Source organism: Chionomys nivalis, chromosome 25, assembly GCF_950005125.1.
Source record: "Chionomys nivalis chromosome 25, mChiNiv1.1, whole genome shotgun sequence".
NCBI classification, from domain to species: Eukaryota; Metazoa; Chordata; class Mammalia; order Rodentia; family Cricetidae; genus Chionomys; species Chionomys nivalis.
This window is the reverse complement of record NC_080110.1, coordinates 5,146,205-5,168,635: the sequence shown is the minus strand read 5'-3', so window position 1 is coordinate 5,168,635 and position 22,431 is coordinate 5,146,205. Positions and strand designations below refer to the sequence as shown.

Genomic DNA, 22,431 nt, shown 5'->3' with positions numbered 1-22,431 from the left:
TTAAAGACTATTTTTTTAAGGTTGAGTGATAGCAATCCACAACCATGAATTCCTCATTAAAGATTGAGCCATATCTAATTCTTTAGACTAGCTAGATAGGTTCATTTACATTGGGGCCCTATAAAAAACAATAACCATATAATAAAAAAAATATATGAACTCAGAAAGGAATAATGAAAAGATAACTCACTTTATATTTCATCTCCCCAAGTAGTTATTCTTCCTACCACAGTCGCTGCTTCCTGTTCAGCGTAGATCAAGCAATTGATAAATTACACCCCCTTCTCTGTGGGTCCCAAACGACACAATGACCCATGTGAGGGAAAAGTACTTCTAGAGATGGGATCATTTTCCTTTGACCAGATGCAGTGGTGGTAGACAAGGGAGCAGAGGAGGAAATAAAAGTCAATTTTCTTTCCAGTCTCTGCCCCTTTAATTGCCCAATTACACTGATGAGAAATTAGGGAGCGTTGCTAGAGTAAACCAGCTCCATGAGAGCGGCGTTATGACTGGAGTTTTATAGCCAGTCCACGGTCTCTGGAGTTGAGAAGCTCAGATTCCTGTGAGGGAAAAAGGTCCTGAGTATTGGAAACAAGTAGAAAAAAAAAATATCAGGCTGTGAGTAATTAGATAAAATGTGTGAGAGAATTTGTAAGATTGGTAACAGTTCAGATGAATGGAAAGACTGAAAGTGGGGTCAGGGTGTCCACATAAGTGAGGCCGAGCTGGTGGCTGGGGGCCTTGACTTGGTCTACCACAACTTGAGTAGAATGAATCATGGAGCATCTGGAGAACATCTGCCTTAAATTTTCCTCATCCGGTAGATGCTGCTTTCTCTTTATCTCTTGGCTTTGGCCACGTTCTCACATCCTCAGGCCTCTCCTGTCACTTAGGCTGCCCTTGCTCGTTATCTGCTTGGTGGCAAGGACAGAAGTCCCTTTCCTGGCTCCCTTCCCCACTTTGACTCCTCCCAGTCCGTTCTGTATTCTCAGAGTAAGCTGGTATATAGCAATATCCTTCAGGATAATTCTACTCCCTTGGTATAAAGTAATGTGGGAGTACGGTCATCTCAGAGCTTTGGGTTGACCAGATAGCTGTTTTTTCCCTTAGTTTCCCTTGTCTGTTTTCCCAGGAAAATCACTAAGTGACATACCTGAGCCAAGTGTTATAACCCTGAACTTCACACATCACTGTGGTTTCAAGGGTTTTGTGTCCCAAACAGGCGGTATTTTGGAGAGAAGATCGGGCTGTACTTTGCCTGGCTTGGCTGGTACACAGGCATGCTCTTCCCCGCAGCCTTCATCGGGTTGTTTGTCTTCCTGTATGGAGTCACCACTCTGGATCACTGCCAAGTCAGGTACGGGAAACCCATGGGGGAGCTTGCTTTGGCAGTTTGCACTTTGAGGTGGCATAGTTTTTCACTTCTTAGTCTCTGGTGGGAAAGTGAAAAGCTTCTCTAGGTCCCCTGTGTCCCTTGTCCTCACAGCTTTGGTCTTTTGCTACCATGGAAGTGGAAGTTACAACTCCAGACAGATGTATGAGCGGTCTTACATCCATGGAGCAATCAATCCCATCCAGCAGCTACAAGTCGTTCCCTTTCTGAGTTTTTCCCTGTCTTAAGGCTGGGACCTGCCAGTGCGGAATAAAAGCTCACAATCCTGTTTTCATGAATTCTCTGTTTCTACAAAGAATCTCTCTGTTCCTAAACAATGAAGACCCTTCGCCAAATTGGTAATGCCCATTGAGTGATCAGTTCCTAGATGGCAATCAGTCCCTTGGTTTCCTCAGCAGAATATGGCTTCTGATATTCATAGACATCTTATTGCAGAACTGGACTGCAGTGATCTTAAACAATAATCTTCCTTTTAAGAATGAGTGATATTTTTTTGCCTCCTGCTTACAGAAATATTTTACTTTGTGTGACATTTTTAATAATACTTAGTTTTCTCCAAAGATTAAAATCTTTAGTTATTCCTCTAATTTATTAATTTTTTCATGCACATAGAAACAAAGGCAAGCTTTCAGAGGATCTTTCTGTTTCCATAATTCAATATGAAATTGCTTCCCATGGTAAAATGTGTGAAGGACTCATTTGGTACAATTTAGGGTATAGACAAATGTATTTCCCCAAGTTTAATTTATTAATATGTAAATAAAGCTTATTTATAAGTAAGGTGATAATAACCTTTTTATCACTATATTAATACGTGCAGGGGCTGTTTATATTAATATCAAAAAAGATTGAGAAGTTTTTGGGGGCATAAAATGAGTATATTGGGTCTTATTTATGGGTTGGATGCTCTAGCAATATTTCAGAGGAAGAGCGGAAACGCATTCTGTGCCATCAAGAGGCCATCCTCCTCTGTTCTCTTTTTCAGTAAAGAAGTCTGCCAAGCGACAGACATCATCATGTGTCCTGTATGTGACAAATATTGTCCTTTCATGAGACTATCAGACAGCTGTGTCTATGCCAAGGTAAGTCTCAACAGGCGACATTGTAGGTGGGATAGAATTTAATATAGGCTTTCCTGCGGAACACTGGGTGGCCATACGCCTCTGGTATTTCCCACATTTGAACTCCACGTTGTGCTGTATGATGGGAATGTCAGCCCTCAGCATTCCATTGCAAATAACTTTTTGAATGCGATGTGTCTAAAAGATGTGTCTCCAGGCACCAGCCCAAGATGCTGCACCGTGACCTGATGCAGAGAGCACAGCTGTTGGAGTCAGGGGAAGTTCAGTTTGTGCTTTTGTTGTCTGCGTGGTTTGTATTTATTGCTGGCTACATGTGGGGCCCAGGTCTTTCGTGGCGTAAATTCTGGTGAGCACCAGTGTGTTCTGTGTTGTTTTGTTCTTGTGATCCAGCGAATTTTATTTTTACACATGATCTTAGTCAAAAGGCTGGGAAGCAATGGACTCTATCTTTTACATATTAAAAGCTTACTCACAGTTTAAACATTGTCTGAATTTCTTTCCCTGCTGCTGTGACAATTCTCTGACAAAAAGCACTTAACAGGGGAAGAGATAATTTTGGCCCATGATTCCAAGGTGGCGTCCAACATGGTCAAGAAGATACAGTGGCGGGAGCGGGAAAGACATTGCAGCTGCAGTCGGGAAGCATGGGAGGATGAATCTGTGTGAAGCGAGCGAGCTTCCTCTTGCTTATACACTACAAGACCCAAGCCCAGGGAACGGGGCTGCCCACGTTCAGGATGCAGTTCTCCACATCAATTATCTAATCAAGATAATCCCTCACAGGCTTGGCCAGAGGCCTGTCTTCTACAGGATTCCAGATCCTGTCAAATTGACCATTCACCTCCTGAAGAGATCCATAGCAGAGGAAATGGCCAAAACCCCTGCTCTAGACATTCCGTGGCTAACCAGGAACCTAGACACCCATGCATAATTCTTGGAGACCTCTGCTCCATGCAGCTTCTGATTTTGACTCTTCTCTCTTCCACTTGTTTGCCAAGAGCAAGTTATTTAAGCTCTATGCTCCTGAGACTCTTTTCATCTGTAAAACAGACATGCCAAACAGTAAGATCTTGGCTGGAAAGATGGCTCAGTGGTTAAGAGCATTTGCTGCTCTTCCAGAGAGCTTGGGTTTAATTCCCAGCACCCACATGGCAGCTCACAAGTGTGTGTAACTCCAGTTCCTGGGGATCCGGCATCCTCACACAGACATACAGGCAGGCAAAACATCAATGCACACAACAGTTACAAGAAAAAAAAAGCAAAAATGAAAACAACCTACATTGGATTCTACTTTAGTTTGCCTTAAAACAAACAAACAAAAAAAAAAAACCAGTAAAATTCTCAGCAAATAATAGTTGTGGCTATTCAACTTTCTTTATCATTATTGCCATTAATCAAATCCCACTCAGCCACCTCCCATTGCCCTTGCACAGGTGTTGCCTTTCTGGAACTAAGCTTGTCATTCTTAACTACAGTTAAGTGCCAGTCCTTTCTGCCCCATTCCATGACACAGCCTGTCAAGTGAAGAGTGCTTTGAAAAAACGCTCAGGACGTGACACTGTGATTTCTGTCGTGTGCGATCTCATGCCCGTTTCTCATGGTATGTCTTACTTTTAAAAAAAAAAATAGATAGATTTATCAAATTCCTAGAGGATTTTTTTTTTAACTTCAGGGCAGTACTATAATTTCAGACAAAAGCAAGAGTTCAGGTCGAGGTAAACTTTCCTAAGACCTGCTGCCTATATGTTTGCCTAGATTCCAGATATAAAAGGGGTTGGCAGATTTTTATCGCACATCTGTGATGACAGCAGCCTGGATCTGTCTAATGACTCTGTTGGCTTTGCCCCGTTTTGTTCACTTAGGACAGAGAACACTTGATAGGCAGCCCACAGCCCGCCCATCCATAATGGCTACAGCCCTGCAGGTGGTGAGTCCTATGGGCAGAGCCCAAGCTGCAGCAGTCAGCTGGGAGTCTAAAAAGATCTGGGCTCTGAGCCTAGGTCACAAGAGACCAGAAAAGATGCAACGCCTCTCCCTATCTTTAGAGGACACATAGATTGAGACCGTAAGGACAGATGAAGCAGAGCAACCTGGGGAACGTATAGTTCAGAAATCGAGAACTCTGTCAGCAGTGCGATTTTGTTGAAAAGTCGTGAGATAATTTTATGTTTCCAAAGCCTACTTTTGGAAACCATCAGATTTTTACGGTTTGGTCTTTGTTTGGTGTCCCGTGTGTTTGTCGCTTATGAAAGGACTTCTGATGTGGAGAGTTGCTTGGGTGAAACTCCCTTTCTAGGAAATCCTTCATAATTCCTCCCAGGAACCATCGAGAATAGTTCGGAGGACTCAGATTCCATAGGAGCTTCTGTTGGCAGTAATTCTATCAGAAATCTGAAATAATCCTATTTGCAATGTTAGGTTATTTCCATAATTGCTGCCTAGCATTGTTATTTCCAACCTGCATGTCAATTTCAAGACAGATGTTATTATTACCATTGTACTCAGAAAGCTAAAACCTGCTCATCCTTACCCATAGGACAGTAAACCTGATAACCATGGGCCTCAGTTTACCAGAACACACAACACTTCTTCTTTACCACCAGGTCCTGCTGGGCTGTATGATGTTTAGACTGAATTTTGTATTCGGTCTTCCCTAAAACTTCAGACTAGAGTCAAGAGTGACAGAATCTGAGTTCCACGGGCTTCCTTTGGAGGCGTTTGTTAAAAATGTCAGGAGTGAGTTTGTGGGTCTTGTATCTAGAGAGTAGATCCAACCCAGCCAGCGGCTGCTCTGCTCACTCATCAGATCATATGGTACCCTCGTCCACGGCAAGCACAAGAGTCTGAAACCTACCTCCAAGTGACCTAAGCAGGGAGATGCTGACAAACTTACTGTTTTCTGCAAAAAACAATTAACAACAACAGCAAAAAAAAAATCAAAAAGTAACTCCCAGCTAGAACTGGCACCCTCCAGACCCCCGGTGTCTCTCCAATACCCTTGTGCATACTGTCATTCTGCAGACAGGTTCACGTCCTGTGATGGGAAGACGCTGTGCCTCCAGGCTTCTGTCTTCTCCCTTTCTCCCTAAATATCCCGTTTGTGCTTATTTTAAATTCTTGGCCTTTGCACTGGGGATAAATCAGTGGTAGTGTGTTTGCCTGGCTGGTAGGAGGCTCTGGGCTTCAATCCCCATCATTGAAAAATCGTTGCAGGTTTTGTTCTGTTGTTGTAGAGTATGTGCTCTCTGCTGGGCCAGGGAGATAGGTAAAGAGGTAAAGCCCTTGCCATGCCAGTGCGAGGGTCTCAGCTCCCTAGCACCCACGGAAAGCCCAGGTGGATGTGGCACCCTGCCTGAAATCCCAGCATGTCAGAGACAGAGACTGGGAATCCCCTAAACGAGCTACATTAGTTGAGTCAGAAACTCTGGGCTTGACCGAGAGACCCACCTCAATATATAATGTGGAGAACAATCAAGGAAGACACCTGGGATTAATCTTAGGCTCTCACACATGCATGCATACATACATACATATACATACATACATACATACATACATGTAGATGCACACTCACGCATGCCCACACATACACATGCCCCACACAGATCGGTTGGGGACCACCACCAGTGTCCCTTGGAATATCTTGAGGTCTTTGTTCATATTTGGAGCCTGTTCTCTTGCTTTGCTTTGGTGGGACTTGGCCAAGGGGACCATCAGATAAGCTAGACTAGCATTTTGCTAGGAACCAGAAGTCCTTCTTTTCTTGCCTATTCTGACTGAAAACCGTAGCAGAAAGCTGTCTCTTCAAATGTTGATATATCCTGTCCCAAGAAAGCACTCTACTGGGCCCCACTGATCCGTGTGCTCCTTGGAAACAGCACGAGAGACATCTGCTGTGTGGGTGGGAATGACCTGGGCAGCCCAGAAGGACAGCCACCATTCAACCGAGAACCTCCTCTCATGTTACCAGCTAGTAGGTTCACCAGATACTCGGATACAGAGCCTGGACCTACCATCTCTCTACTCCTGGCACTGTTGGGATCATGTGGTACTGGGTGGCCAGCGTTGCATCCAACAGATGAAAGGAATAGGACTTAGATGCTTGCGTCACATTTAGCGTTTGAACGCTGCCCATCTCTCCTACATCCAAAGAAAGAGAGAGCATACATTTTTAGAATAATAACGAAATCGTTGACACTGTGATACGGCAAGAAAACACCTGTTTATGGGCATATTCTCCAGGGACAGTAAAGTATCCTTTACTAGGGAAACGTACCCCAAAAGCTGTGCTTTCTGTAACTATCGGTCATCAGTTTGCCATGGACTTTGGTGGGATTTAGACTGGAAGTGGAAACGAGGGTGGCTGTTTGGCAGTAAGAGTCGGTTTAGATGACATTCTGGTGAAAAGGTAGTGCTAACTGTTTTGGGGCTATAGGAAGTGGGTGAGCAAATGCAGTGATTGCCTCGGGCTCTAATGAATGTGAGAGCGAATTCGATAACAGGTTCTTGTCTCTTGCATTTATAATGCTGAAATACAAAGTAACCCACAGAATGTTTGCTCAAAACTATAAGAGAAAAATTGCTATGTTTTTGAAATGAATAAATGAGACATTAGAAACAATGTTTGGGGAGTTAAGAGCCTATAAATCAATTACAAAAACACCTTCCTGGTCCTAAATATAGTTATATCCATATCTATATAGATGTGTAAGAGTTTTTAAGGCACACAAAGTGGAATTCTAAGAAGCATTGTTGGAGATGCATGAACCTGATGTAAAGGGAACACACTTTTTTCTCTGTGTCTGAATGTCACAGTCAGAAGACACCCACCCCTTTCTTACTCATTGTCAGGGGGAATATTCACCAAAGAGCCCTTACAAAGCTCACCGTATCACCATAACTGCTTTCATGCCCCGCTAAAAATAGCGGAGTGTTGTTCCTGAGAAACCAGCTGAATGGATTCTGTCATTTCCAGGTGACACACCTTTTTGACAACGGAGCTACTGTGTTCTTTGCTGTGTTCATGGCCGTCTGGGGTAAGTGGAGAACAGCCATAAAGCTTGAGTTGGCCTCATCTGCCCTGTGGTGGCTTCCTTCTTTAGAGCCTCCCTCTGGGTGTCATTGGAAGAAGCTTGAGTGAATTCAGTTGGATTTCTGTTGGCAACAAACAGGTCACTTGCTAATTTATTTGATTTACTTTGAAAGTGATAATATACAGGGTAACTATATCTGATAGTTTCCTTTAAGATCTTGACTACTTCATCAATTTCCTTGGAGTCATCCACTGTTGCTTTCTCTCATAATCCTTCTGTGGCTGATAGCTATCAAAGATGTTGGATTTGTAGCCTGTCTATGAATTGTCTAGTACCTATAGGAGTTCTGCCATCCCTGGTAGACTATGTAATAATCTCTCATGATTTTGCTATCCTTGAATCCTCAATGCATCTGAATCCCTTGCAAATACAGAGAGGATGAGGAGGGGGAAGAAAAAAAACTAAGCCAATGTTTGCACAGAGTTTTGGCTACATGGCTGAGATCAAGATAAAAAATAATACATACCTTGCCTCCCTAGAACATATAAGTGTCATAATCAGACAGTATAATACGCAATGAGTGCTTCAGCTTTGCCATTTTTACAAATGAAGTGACTCTAGGAAATGAACTTATTGCTTAAGTCAGTGGTACCTAACTTTTTCTGGTCCTAGCCACACATAAAATGGGAATAGCCGCTGGGCATACTGGTGGACATTAGAAGAGTTTGCTCATAACCAGGGATAGAGCTGACATAAGCATCCTCACCCAGCATTCCAAAATGCTAGCTCTTCCTTGAGCACTAGTCTACTTTGTAGTGGGATATGTTTATATACAATGAGTAGTCTCCTGGTGTCAGTCAGGAAGAATTCAATACAAACCTCTCATATCCACTTCAATCTTTCTCCAATTTTAGGTTGTCATTGCTAGATCTTTTGAGTGAGATAAGTTTTATCCTCCTACAACTGAACCCCTGAGGTTATACCGAAGTGAGATTTTGGTACAATGCCCTTTGTCTGGAAGGTAGAATTTGTAACCTCTTCCCTAATAACGCTACTGTTGTCCTGACCTGTGAAGGACAAATCGGTTTTATTGATGGTCCCCTTTGCCTGGCTTGACTGCTTGGTGATGGAACATGGAGTTAAGAAGATTCTAAGGTTACAAGTGGGACCAGAGACTTGATAGCTCTGGGCTTTGGAATATATGCCATATGAGTCTGATAGATTTTCAATCAGACATTTTGGGCACAGAGGAACATTTTAGGGTGACTCTAGGCAAAGAAAACCTTGGATAATTCACGCTCTAAATTGCTTCATCTTGATTGACAACTTATTGCTTAAGTCCTGTGTTATTCCCAGAAATGTGCTGGTTTGAGCAAGGCTCTACCATCCCAGGTATTCCTTTGCATAAAGGCATGTCTTTTGCAGTGATCTAGGACAGCCAAAGATAATAAGTTATATTAGTAGTATATGGTTATTGCTACACACTGTCATAGTCATTGTACATATCTTATCTCAGTTCATCCCCACCCCAACCTTCAAGAAAGCCACTATCACTGGGCTCGTGTAACAGCCGAGGAAGCTGATGTAGATGCCAGCATAAAGCACAGCCGACAGCTGACGTGGGCAGCCGTAGCTCCTCAGCTTTGGCCTAGGCATGGGTGCCATTTATAAGCAGCTGCTTTGGCTTAGGAGCCCCCAGCCTTCGGATAACAAACCATAATGTTCATCCTGAGCCTCCCCCTTTTGCCGCTGTGGGACGGTGATGTTTTGTAGGACACATCACTTCCAAATGGAGCTAATCCTGTCAGGATCATATCTCAGGATTGACTGTTACAGCCCTGAAGAAAACACACACACTCTGTTTTCTCAATCATTGCTAAGACACACGCTGATGGGAGCAGAGAGATCTGCAGGACCTTTGGGTGGATGTGCTGGTCACCGCGTTTGCTTTGGTGTTCACCGGCTGAACAGTAAAACTTCATCTGGAGCCAGTGGGTAGCACAGTCCCCGCCCGGGGCTTGCATATTAGTTTTACTAATGTTCCTATGTGTATGGCAGTAGGGCCTCATGAAGATCTTCAAGTTACCTCGTGAACCCGGGACTCTGGACTAAAGGTATAACGTGGTTCTTTCCTCTGTGCTCCTTTTGTTAAAAGGAGTCGAGGGACAGGATAATTGTGGACTAAATTAGCTTCTCTCCCTAGAGACAAAAGGAATCGTTAGGGAAATAGATGCTGGCAGAGACCTGTCGGGAAGTAGATTATTTCCTTCTGGTCTTCATTGCTAAGTCCTCTTTTTCTTTTTTTTTTTTTTGCCCCTTAATTTTTTTTTTTTTTTTTTTTTTTTTACTTTCGATGTTGTCTTAAAAATTACTCCCAGCAAACAAACAATGAGGTGCCCACTGGGGCACCATAAGCCCTCCAATCAAAACGAGAAGATGGTGGATCCTTTGTGCAGAATGAAAGACTTGTTACAATTTTGTAAGGGATTAGCAAAGAAGATCTACCTCATCTTTAATTCCTGTTATCGGAACTGGCCTTTTGTTTCTGGAGACTGTCTAACTTCATCTTTTGTGATCTTATCTACATGTCCAACAAAAACAATACTGTCCCATAATTAATTAAAAACACATTAACAATTAATTAGGTAAATTAGTATTGTATAGACAAAAAAAGAGGCGTATAATTACAAGAACCCCACCGTGTGTGGATATTTGCACACAGGACAATTTCTCACTTTCTCATAAACCATCAGAGTGGATCACTGTTTCCGTTCTATAATGGAAAGGACTCAGAGACCCAGAGAAGCTACATGGCTTACTCAAGACTATGCATAACTAATAAGAAATGGGGTCTAAAGTTTAAGCCAGATATTGTCTGTCCTATTCCAGAGCCGTTTCCAAGTCTCCTCCATAGGGCCCACCAATTAAGATCTTGATTAATAGCAGACATTACACTCCTTGTCACAGAACACTGGGTGCTGTTGGCTGATACGATCCCTGGGGAGATATGAACTAATGTCTACTCACCCCAAGTAGGGAACTGACGACAGACCAAAGTTTTATACCACCGAAGTCCAGCTTGGTGAATCTATGAGTTTTATTGGGGTTATTTACATGAACATGGCTAAGGCATGTGACTCAAAGCTGCATCACCGGAGCCCACCCATGCATGGGTGACAGCTCACAAAACCTGAAGGTGGCTGAACAGGTTGAAGAACATCCTCCGTAGCAGTTCATTTGGTCTGAGCTTGTCCCAAACAGCTCAACTGTTCTGTTTCTTTCAGGTATCTTGGCTAGTCTGAGCATTTTCTTAACAGCTTGTCTTGTCTCAGAGTCTCCCAACTTGACTCATCTGTAGTGTCTCTTATTGGTTACATGTTTGGGATAGGAAAGGCCTAGTGAATCTGGTCAGTTTCAGGGACTTCCTAAACCTATTTTTTGTGTACTTCCTCAACTTCCCTGTGGAGTGCTTCTCAACCTGTGGGCTGTGACCCCTTTGAGATCAAAAGACCCTTTCACAGAAGCCGCCTAAAGACACAGATGTTTACATTATGATCATAACAGTAACAAACTATTACCTATGAGGTAGCAATGAAAATAATTTTATGGCTGGGGTCACCACAATATGAGGAACTGTATTAAAGGGTTGCAGCTTTAGGAAAGTTGAGAACCACTGGTGTGGGACAAAATGTTTCGCCTTCCCTTAGAACATCCGTCCTGCTGTTTCACCTTCCTGTAAACATCCTGTGTCTTAATGAGCTTCCTTCCAAGAGAAAGGAAACCACAGAGGTAGGTAATAAAAACGATGATGTTGCTACTCTCAAGAGACTCCCAGTACATCGTGAGTTGTTAATTATAGTACAGGTTACCGTACAGCAAAATATACAAATAAAGTATGAGTCTAAATACTAATGTGGACAGCAGGAAATGGGGGGGGGACATTATCAATGGTGGTTTGCTGTGGGTCCTGGAACCATGGGAGCTTTTCATCCAATAAAATCCAGCAATTTTCCATGGGCAATTTGACAGATTACGTCAATGATGTATAGTGTAGTAACCATGAGCATAATGATGGCATGAAACTTTCTAATCCTGGAGTTTTCTGCTGCCTTTGCGGTCAGTCCATTGACACCCTCACACCTGCTTCCCAGTGCGCCTTCACCCATACTGTATTACATTCAAGGAGAATCGACATGCAATGTTTGATGTCTGGCTTCTTTTACTACGCTTAAAGCTTGAGATTCATTTCTGTTCCGGCATAAATCAGTAGTTTGTTCCTTCATAGCTCAGCATCGTATCTGTCCCACTGCCCGGTTAGACTCGAGTCTGTTTGTATGCTGCCCAGTTAATAGGCACTGGCGCCAGCTCAGGTTTGAACTATCAGGAATGAATGAATTGCTGGCTTTCTCACTTTTTCATGTTTTCCTGAAAGTCTTTGCATTCATATTTTCTTGGACACATAATTGCAGGTGGTATGACAGGATCCTATGACAAGTGACATACATAGTTGTCACCATGTCAGCATTCCGTGAAAGTTACCAGCCGTGCCACATGCACGCTGAGAATTAACGGTCTTTATAATAGCAGTCATTTTCAAGGGTGGACATAGCCAGCATACTGTAGCTCTGCTTTGTGTGTTCCTAGTGAGTAGGATGTTGAGCATCTGTCCTTGACTTCTTTGTAACCTACATAGTTTCCCAGTGAAGAGTTTGCGCATTGCAAATTGATTGCTCATTTGTTAATGGGCCATTTGTCTTCTTTCTGTCATGTGAGTTCTTTATGTATTCTGATAGAAGTGTTTTTATGTTTGCAGCGAATTCTGTTTCACATTTGCATTTTATTAATTCTTGGCTGATTTCATACATGTTTACACTGTACTTGGATCATTTGTCTCCCCACTCCTCCCTGTAACTCCTTCCAGATCCACTCACTGCCCCAACCCTCCTCCCAATCTCATGGCTTCTTTTTCAGCTCTCATCTTAATTAAAATATTATATCATTATATATTATATCATTACCCCTTCTCTTTCCAACTCCTTCCATATATCCCTTTACTCCCGACTCAATTCCTCTTTACTGTCTTATATTTATTCTTTTTATATATTATAATTATTGCTTATATATACATACCAATATATAAATACAACCTGCTAACTCGTCAGTGTTGCATATGTATTTATCAGGGCTGGTCGCTTGCTATTGGATAACAGATTATTAATAACTCACCCCTTGGTCAAGAGATGGGGTCACATGAGACTTCCCCCTCCCATGTTAGTATGTATATTGGCATTGTCGCTGCTCCGGTCTTGGTTAGGCTGACATATTGTTGAGGTTTCATGTGTGTAGCTTCCCTGTCGTTTCTAGGAGACACGGTCTCACAGCTGACTCCCTGGCACATTGACTCTGGTGATTATCCTGCCCCTTCTTTCACCATGCTCCCTGAGCCTTCAGGGTAGGGATCATATTTGCGATTCTACCAGTTGAGGCTGTGCACCCTGCAATCAGTTGTTTGTTGCCTTTTGACAAGTTGTCGTTAATATTTAATGCTGTCATTTTGATGCAGATATGGTTTACGTGAAGATTTTGCTTTTTTTTTTTTTTCTCGTGAAAATTGTGAGGCTTTTTTGGCAACGCAGCCAATGAGAGCTGAAAACTGCCCGGCGTCTCACCTGGTGTACAGACCCTAGTGTGTTCCAATCCTCAGCTCTAGTCCCCCACCTCTTATCCAAATAAACATTCTCAGAGAGTTATAAAGGACTGATAAAGATTAAGTCTGTTAGTGTTACTAATTTCATTTTTTTAAAAAAAATTAGTATTGCTGGGGAAAGTGGTTGTATATATGAAGCAATTCATTCTACATTTCCTAGAAAGTAAGAATCCTTTTTATTTGTAATAATAATAATTTTAATGTCAATAACTAAATTAAATTAATAATAATTGAAAATAAACAATCAAATTATTGTTAGTAATAATTTTATTTATTATTTTCATTATTATCATCATCATGATCATTTCCTAGAAAACAACCCCAGAACCGTTTGCTGACAAAACAGGAACTCCAGCGACCAAACTGTGTCTCCAGATCCAGCCAGGGAACCATCTCACCTAGGTTGCTGAAGTTGCTTTGAGCCATCAGGTTGTCTTGGGAACAGCCAAGCTGATGCTTTGAGATATGCCCCATCATTCAGAAATAAAACGACTCATTCCTTTTCATGCCCATTGCCCGTTTTATCTAGCCTTTGTTCTTGTTTTTGCTGTGGAACTCAAGCTTTTAACAAGTTAGCAGGGGAGTTACGCCATTAGGTCTTTAAGTTTGAAAGATTAAGAGAAATCTTTCAAATTTCTTGGAAATGTCTTTACCATTCTTTTCTAACAGTCAGCATGGTTTCAGGCTTCTGAGGAGGTGTTGGGATGTATACCCCACAGACAAGAGGTTACTGTATTTGTATACTAATTTACATACATACTTAGAATGTTCTAAGATTCTAAGGGTCATGTCTTCATGCCTTCAGAGTAGAGTCTCAACAGAGGCATCAAACTTACTCCTTTTCCCCATAGTAAAGTGTCTACATCCATTAAGACCACACCATTCCAATACAAAGACCTAACATCTTTCTGTAGCATAAATGGAGGTAATTTCTCTCCTGCATAATTGACCATTCTGGTCTGGTTGGACCACCCTACGTATGGAGAGCAGTTAAGCAAGCATGTTCCCAGCAATAATTCTTTCCTGTGCACCAGGAATGTGTCTCAGAGAAGAGCTGGTAATCTTTCCCGTGAAGCTCATTCAGTCAGTGTGAGGGGAAGTCGTACATTTCGCCAGACAAAAGAGAAGCACAGTTAGTTTCAAACTTTGATATTATTTTGGTGATATTGATGGAAAAATATCTAAGAGTCATAACTACATGTTCTTCAGTCACACTTCAATATCCTTAGAGCAAAAGGATTTTTTTTTTAAGATTTTGAAACAGGGTTTCTCTGTGTATCTCTGGCTCTCCTGGACCTCACTGTACACCAGGCTGGCCTTGAACTCACAGAGATCTGCCTACCTCTGCCTCCTGTGTGCTGGGATCAATGGCATACACCACTGTGTCTGGCTAGAATATGTATATTAAGTACAAATATATTTGCATATATCTAAATATGGTGAAGATATTTTGTATACTTTTCTCTGAAGAGAATTTGGGAACAAGAAATTACTGCCCATCCAATGTATGCTGAAGTTTGGGGTTGTTTCTCTATTCCTAGATGCCTTTCCTAATACATGAACTGGCTTTGTGGGAGCTTAGCCTGTTTGGACGCTCACCTTTCTGGACGTAGATAGAAGGACCTTGGTCTTCCCGCAGGGCAGGGAATTTGGACTGCTCTTCAGTATCGAGAGGGAGGGGGAATGGAGTGGGGGGAGGAGAAGAGGAGTGGGGATAGGGGGAGTGAAGTGGGGGGAGGGCAATATTTGGGAGGAGGGGAGGGAAATGGGAAATGGGGAGCAGGTGGAAATTTTAATTAAAAAAGAATAAAAATAAATAAATAAGTAAAATAAATAAATAAATAAATAAATAAATACAGCCTAGTCTACAAGAGCTAGTTCCAGGACAGGAACCAAAAGCTACGGAGAAACCCTGTCTCTAAAAATCCAAAAAATAAATAAATAAATAAATAATAATAAAATAAATAAATACCATATCAGTACGCAAGATATTGGGCAGGAAAGTTTCTTGTATTATTTATTCCAAGGACTCTGTCTATGTTAAATCTGCTCTGCCTCAACCTGCAAGCCATCTTAATTTAATTCCATGCAAAATCTCTAATTTTCATTATATTTGACTCAAGTTTAATAATTCTCAAGATATCTCCCCATTAAATAGCATCGAATTAAAAATTCTGATTTCAAAATCAAAACAACAGAAAGCTCCAAGCCGCCGCCATTGTCTGCATTGCCTTCGTTATTCATTTAAACAGTGTTGCTTTATATTTGAAACTACCTTTGTTCTCCATTTGTTCTAGCTACCGTTTTCCTGGAATTTTGGAAAAGACGCCGAGCGGTGATTGCTTACGACTGGGATCTGATAGACTGGGAGGAGGAGGAGGTCTGTACCGCTTACCTCAGGATATCTTAACAGCACAAACCCACATAAAATGAAATCCTTGAGGTGTCACCCTCTGCTGAATGATGGAAGTCAGGTTATCCAGAAAGAAACTTTAATAACTGTCTTTGAAGGGTGCTTCAAGTTGCATAAAGAGGGTCCAGGTGATATGCCTAGGACCTAGCATCTGGGAGGTTGAGGCAGAAAGACCTCAAGTCAAGGCCAACCTGGGTTACATCATGGGATTTTCCCATGAGGCAGGAGGTGGGGGAGTCTGGCATCATTTGGCAATACCACTATCCAAGCCATGTGCTTGGGCTCCACTCTGACATGATGCTGAATGAGAATTCCATGAGGCAAGAGACTTTTCTCCAATAGGCAGAGACACACGGGATTCAGGAGGACAATCCTGACTTATCATTCATTTTCTGATTTGAGTAGAAGGCAGTTTTTATTTATTAGCACTGGGCATTTGAAATACACCTCACTAGAGAACAGTTTGAGGAAATAAATGTGTCTGTGAACCCAGGACCCACAGCAGCCCCCAGACATGCACAAGTTCAGAGTTACATCATGGGCTAAGTGCTGAGAAGAAGTGCTCCAGGTAGCCCAGGTAGCACCCTTGGTGTGGACGAATGCAGGGTCAGCTGTAGACCAAGCTGCCGACAAGGGCAAGCTCAGCCTCCGGGGATTTAATTTATCTTCCCAATAACCTTGGTCCCCATTCCCCCTTCTAGGTCAGTATATTGTGTTCTTTCCTCATTTGTGCCCAATTCTGGTCCCCTTTTCTTGACCCATTTGTTCATACGAGACTCACTTCCTACAACCTTCCGCTGGACCCTGCTTTATGTGGGCCTACCCATTTTTCCTAACCCTTGTGTTCTCTTAGCTCTCAGAATCCCAAATCACCAGAGCCTTGCTGTGTCTGTGTGCCTGTGAGTCATATAATGTAAAAATTACAGTGTCATTATAGCTACAATGGGCGTTTTCTTTCCTAGAGGAACATGTATGTGTTTCTTTACATTAACAGAGGGTTTTAGAAGCGCAAATTGTGAAAATGTTGGCCCTGTGGTTAGCGTGACAAAGGAGATAATTTTGACAGATTTTCTTATTTACATAAATATCCTAGGCTCATTGTATTTATTTGTTTGTTTAGTTCATTTTTGTTTTGTTCTGTCTATTTGAGATATCCAACAAGGAACTTTGATACATGACACTGGGGTTTGTCGTAATTCTTACTATTCTGAAAGACAGCCACGCTCATGTGTCATCAACATTCTTCAGAAAATGGTCTCCTGGGCGTGGAGGCAATACTCAGGTAGACACGGGGTCCATGGACGGTGGCTCGTCCATTTGTATCCTGAGAAGCTGAGAGCTTGCAGAGCAAACAGAAACAGCTCTATCTCTGTATCCTCAAACCTCACTGCCTGAAATAAAGAAAAGGCAGACTGAGCATATCTGTGAACATATCTCCTGCAGAGCACGGCTATTCTCCACCTAGGTCTGCCCTCCGTGTGCAGTAATGCACTTCTGTCTCCTTTGCCTTCTGTTTTCATCTGAGCGCTCTGTCTGCATGGACTTCGTCTCCAGCCCATCTGTTTTTGCTCATTTTCCGTCGTTGCCCAGTTCACTCGAGAAGAGCGTGTACTTAATTAACCAGCAACGCTCTAGTACGTTCTCTCGTCGATTATCCTTCCTAATCCCACAATTGCTTTCTGCTTGGAAACTGGTCACACTGGAATAAGGCTCTGCTAAATGAAATAAAAACCTTAGCTTGGCTTGGGATTGAAGGAGCTTGAAACATCCACACTTGAAAGGTATTTAAGCAATTAAGAATAGATTTAGCGCCTGTTGGTTAAAGGTGCATGAGCTTATTAAATGTAGATTCGCTGTGGATTTTAGTCACCTAAACCTGGGCACACAAAAATAAAACTGTTTCAGGGTTTACCAAGAAGGCTAAGAATGATACTGTCAGTATAAGTTACAAAATAGATGTTGAACATTTGCCTATTCAAAAGACGCCTTTGTTCTGTCCACGCCATTGCCTGATGATAAAAGTGACCATCTCTGGCTGAAACAAAACACTAGGTATAGAATAGGTGGTCAGGTGGTCAGTTTTAAACATCACTCCCTCGTCAGGGAGAATTTAGCAAGGTGACAGAAGTTACATTGGTTTTAATGATAATGAATCTTGATTGCCGTATTAAGGGTTGTTCTTCAAGGGAATCAATTTCCAAAAGTTTAAGGCTGTGTCTCCAAGCCTACTGCAGTGACTGGCTTATTGGTGTGATAGCTACAGATTCCATTTTATGGTGGGATAAAAAGAATGTTTCTTATTGTGAGTACCTCTTCAACACATACAGATGTGTCTGCTTGTCTTTCAGGAAGAAATACGCCCCCAGTTTGAAGCCAAGTATTCCAAGAAAGAGCGGATGAACCCCATTTCTGGAAAGCCGGAACCTTACCAAGCATTTACTGATAAATGCAGCAGACTTATCGTTTCTGCGTCAGGAATATTCTTCATGGTTTGAAACTTTTTTAAAAAAAAACTCTTTAGTTTTTAGATGGTACAAACTTCTGACATAGCAACAGTAATCATGCCAGGTATTTGCATGATTATATAAAACACTTTTACAAAGGATGCTATTTGATCCTGATTGATGCATGTGGTGTCGTGGATGACATTGTTATTGCCGTGTGACAGATGAAGCAGCTAAGATTCCAGAAAATTAAGGGTTTGCCTAGGGTCATCCCATAAGTGAGTGTTCAGACACCCACGCTAATGTCCTATTCCTCCCTCTTGCCGTGTCCCACTGTGTCTATTGAAATGAGCTAAAAATGTGAGACAGCATATGTGGGAACGCTTCCCCAAACCAAGACAGTGAAGAAATAGAGTTGCAAGAAGCCAATTGCATAGAAAGACCCAAAGCCACATCCTTCTTTGGGTACCACTTCTAAGCAATACCGTCCACACACACACACATTTGTACTTACCGCCTTATTTCTCATTTAAGATCTAGATACGTAGATTAGGTTTTCCTGTTCTATAGACACGGACCCTAAAGCCGGAAGCTGAGGCTGTGCAGAAGTCACACTAGTGCCTAGTAGTACAGCTAGAACTCTGCCCTGTCCTCTGGCTCTAAATCCAGTGGCTTGTCCCACCTTCATAGCCCTGCCATGTATGACCTTCAGTGCAGACTTCATCTGTCTTTCTATCATCAGCACCAGGACTCAAATATTTGTTTGACTGTTATGTTCCTAGCATCCTTGCCAGTCCTAGACAAGATTCGTACTGCAGCTTTTTGTGTGTATTTCACACCAGAAGTGAGCAGAAAATAAAGTTTATACAAAAAACATTGTAAAGAAAGAAATCTGCAAATCAATGGATATTTACTTCAGGGATTGGATTTAAACACCAGCTTTAGGTAATTAAACCTCTATTAGGGATCACTGAATGAAAGTTCCAAAACTGTGTGGAGTCTCAGATTCTATTATAGAAATAGAAGATAGTTATTGTATCTATAATATAAACTATTATAAAATATAAACATGCCACAGACTATTCCAAAGTATCATGAATCTCCAACAAAAGATGCTTCAGTCTATGTTTGTATCCAATAGTAAGATACTATGTGTCTGTTAGATCATTAGTAACAGGAGTATACAGATCAGTCTATGCTTGTATCCAATAGTAAGATACTATGTGTCTGTCAGATCATTAGTAATGGGAGTATACAGATCAGTCTATGCTTGTATCCAATAGTAAGATACTATGTGTCTGTCACATCCTTAGTTTACCCAAGGACACATAAAGGGAGTACACAGGTACCATCCCTGACTTCTGGGTCTTGCTTTCTAGTGGGAGAAATTGATTATTATTTGACAAATTGTTAGAAATCATCAGGCGTGCCCCAAAAGAGGATGCATCTATTTAGCGCATGTGCCATGCTCTAGCAACAACACCACTCTGGTGCTCAGGCGTGAAAAGGGGGGGGGGATTGCGGGGAGTTCCCTGTGTATAGGAGTGCGTGCACATTGTGCAGGAGAGGAGTGGACGGGTGTTGTAGACAAAGGAAATAGTCTTGAAGACTGAAAATGCTTAACTCAGTTGAAGCCATGAGCAAATATCTGTGGGTTGTCATGATGACTCGGCAGATAAAGGTGCCTGCCATCAAGCTCGACTTCCTGACTCTGATACCTGGAACCCAATTGGTGGAAGGAGAGAACTAGCCCCTAAGTTGTCCTCTGACCTCCATACTGCACCATGACATTCATGTCCCTACACATGTATACACACACACAAACATGTACACACACATCAGATAAGAAAGAAAGAAGATAAGTTTTTTTTTTTTAGAAAGAAGCAAATATCCAGGGTCCCCAGAGAGTAGAAAGAATGTGCCCTCTGGGTTGAAAAGGAGGACTTTGCTTACATCTTATGATAATAACAGGAAACAAAATATTGCAATCAGATGCATAATAAATTTCTATAATAATTATTATGTGTTAGTCTGACCACTCAATTATTATGCTTTCAAAGCCTTGAGCAGATGTTCAGCGTTCAAGCTGTGTGGTTGTTCTACTCTGTTGGAAAATCCAGAGAAAGTATTCTCCTCTGAACACCAAACTTGCATGGGAAAAGCGTACATTCTCGTGGGGGCACTGTGGAAGCAGAATTACCGTCACTTGGTTTTCTCTCTTCATCAGAACACAAATCTGCTTCCTGAAACCTGACATGGAGGTCTCACCGGCTTTCCTCCGTCTTCCTTCTAGATCTGCGTGGTGATCGCGGCTGTGTTCGGGATCGTCATTTACCGGGTGGTGACTGTCAGCACTTTTGCCGCCTTTAAGTGGGCACTAATCAGGAATAACTCTCAGGTTGCAACCACAGGGACTGCAGTGTGCATCAACTTTTGCATCATTATGCTGCTAAACGTGGTAAGTGAGCGGCGAGGCGACAAGCCAAAAGGATGGGGGAGGCTGGTGTGCTGCTGTGATGGTTTTTGTCTGTTACTGAAAAGACTGACCTCAAGGCAGAAGGTCTGTGATGAGGCGCTGGTGGCTAGACATGTAGATCTGGGTCTTTAAAAGACTCTGTTCAAACCCAGGCTCCAGGACCATCTACACCAGGCACCCACCTCCCGGAACCTCAGTTCCCTTGTTTATTCTGTCGAACAACACCGACTTTCCCTTTGGTGACACCTAAGAGTGTGTTTAGACAGTCCGGCTCAGAGGCTGGAATCTAGCTCAGCAATGTCGGCCTTTGTCCTTCATTCAGAGCATCATAGAGCCTCCAGGATCCGACACGTCCTTCGAGGTTACCCCCTGAGGAAAATGTCGGGAGGATGTATGCATACACTGCTCATGCCGTTCTCAGACTTCCTGCAATCGTGTATTTCAGGCCAGATCTCTCCTCTGAACATCAAACTTGCATGGGAAATGGCCTTCCAGGCAGTCTCCAACACTCCCATCTTAAAATCTCTTTTGTTATATTTGTTTGTGTGCGTGCATGCATGCGTATGTGAATGCGTGTGTGGATGCCTGAACAGGCACATGCAGAATACGGTATGCTTGTGGACCACATTGACTGTTTCCTTCTTCCATGTGGGTACTGAGGATGTGTCTAAGGTAATTAGACTTGGACGTGCCTTTAGTGCTGAACCAACTTGGAAAGCCCCGCTTTCTCCATTCTTCTTTCAAATACAGCTCCCATTTTCCCTTGAGGATCAGCTGGTCCCAATGCCTCTCTCTTACAGATGTTCAGACTAAAATAGAGCTAGCATATCTTTCATGCATCCATTTCTCTCCCCACCAAAATGTACCCACACCAGATGTGGTGTCACGCATCTGGAATTTCACACACGAACAAGGCAAGGCTGGAGGTCAAAGTTCAAAGGTAGAATTGGGCTACTTTTCACACATCCCTGGGACAAGTCCCCAGCATCTCTTCTCCGGGTTGTCTCGGTGGCTTTCTAACTGGTCTACACTGGCTCACTTCAATCTTGGTTCAGTGCAGAAACCACATGGACCGTTGCATGCAGGTCAGTCACGTGACTCCTCTAAAGGTTTATAAGTTCAATGGCTTTCCTCTCACTCAGAGGAAAAATTCAAGTGTTCTTCCTCCCTCCTTCCTGATACCTCTTCCCAGAATATTCTGTCCCTCCCTTCCCCAGGGCCTGCATAGGGTACGTTCTCACCTTCCTCTGGTCTTTAATATTTAATATTTAAATATTACTTCTTTAATAAAGGCTTCCCATCACTATGTTTCAGGTTGTAACTTGCCCCTGACATCCATCAGATGGCTCCCTACCTCCATGCCTGCTTTATTTTTCTCTATACAATGTATCACCCTCTGTTATACTCCTGGTTTCATTTAATATCTTCTCCCGGCATAGGTCCACAGGAGCAGAGCCCTCTCTCTGTTTGGCTTATTTGTACTGTTATTAGGCACTAGTGTCTGGGGAAGCACATGGCACATAGCAGGAATGCAATAAATTATTTTCATTCGTACAACAACAACAAAATAACAGCTGACGAGGTTAGGCTTTGCGGTCAAATGTGCATAAGAACACTGACCTTCGAGGTTTAGAGTAGGAAATAATTGAGATAATATATGTATTGAGCACGGCATCAGGCATGAATTAGATGTCCAAATCATTATTGTTCCATTCATGCTCATTCTAACTGCATCGTCATTATGACTCATGCTGAAATGCTAACATATTCACAAGTGGACCGGGACTTTCCAAAGGCCACATAACACCGTCCCGCTACCACACAGGTATAACAGGTATACATTTTAGGTTGTCAAGAACAAAGACAGAGTCAGCAGGTTGGCT

General features: G+C 42.4%; 1 protein-coding gene across 8 annotated transcripts in view; it reads left to right on the top strand.

Annotated features, from left to right (window-relative positions):
- Ano4 (anoctamin 4) overlaps window positions 1-22,431 on the top strand; it is a 308,453-nt gene that overhangs the window by 252,096 nt on the left and 33,926 nt on the right. For all 8 annotated transcript variants that reach the window (XM_057757919.1, XM_057757924.1, XM_057757922.1 and 5 more), the window contains 6 exons: window positions 1,223-1,357; window positions 2,379-2,475; window positions 7,451-7,511; window positions 15,513-15,595; window positions 17,977-18,117; window positions 20,366-20,530. In XM_057757919.1, the coding sequence (XP_057613902.1) occupies window positions 1,223-1,357; window positions 2,379-2,475; window positions 7,451-7,511; window positions 15,513-15,595; window positions 17,977-18,117; window positions 20,366-20,530 (682 nt within the window). The remainder of the gene's footprint in view (window positions 1-1,222; window positions 1,358-2,378; window positions 2,476-7,450; window positions 7,512-15,512; window positions 15,596-17,976; window positions 18,118-20,365; window positions 20,531-22,431) is intronic.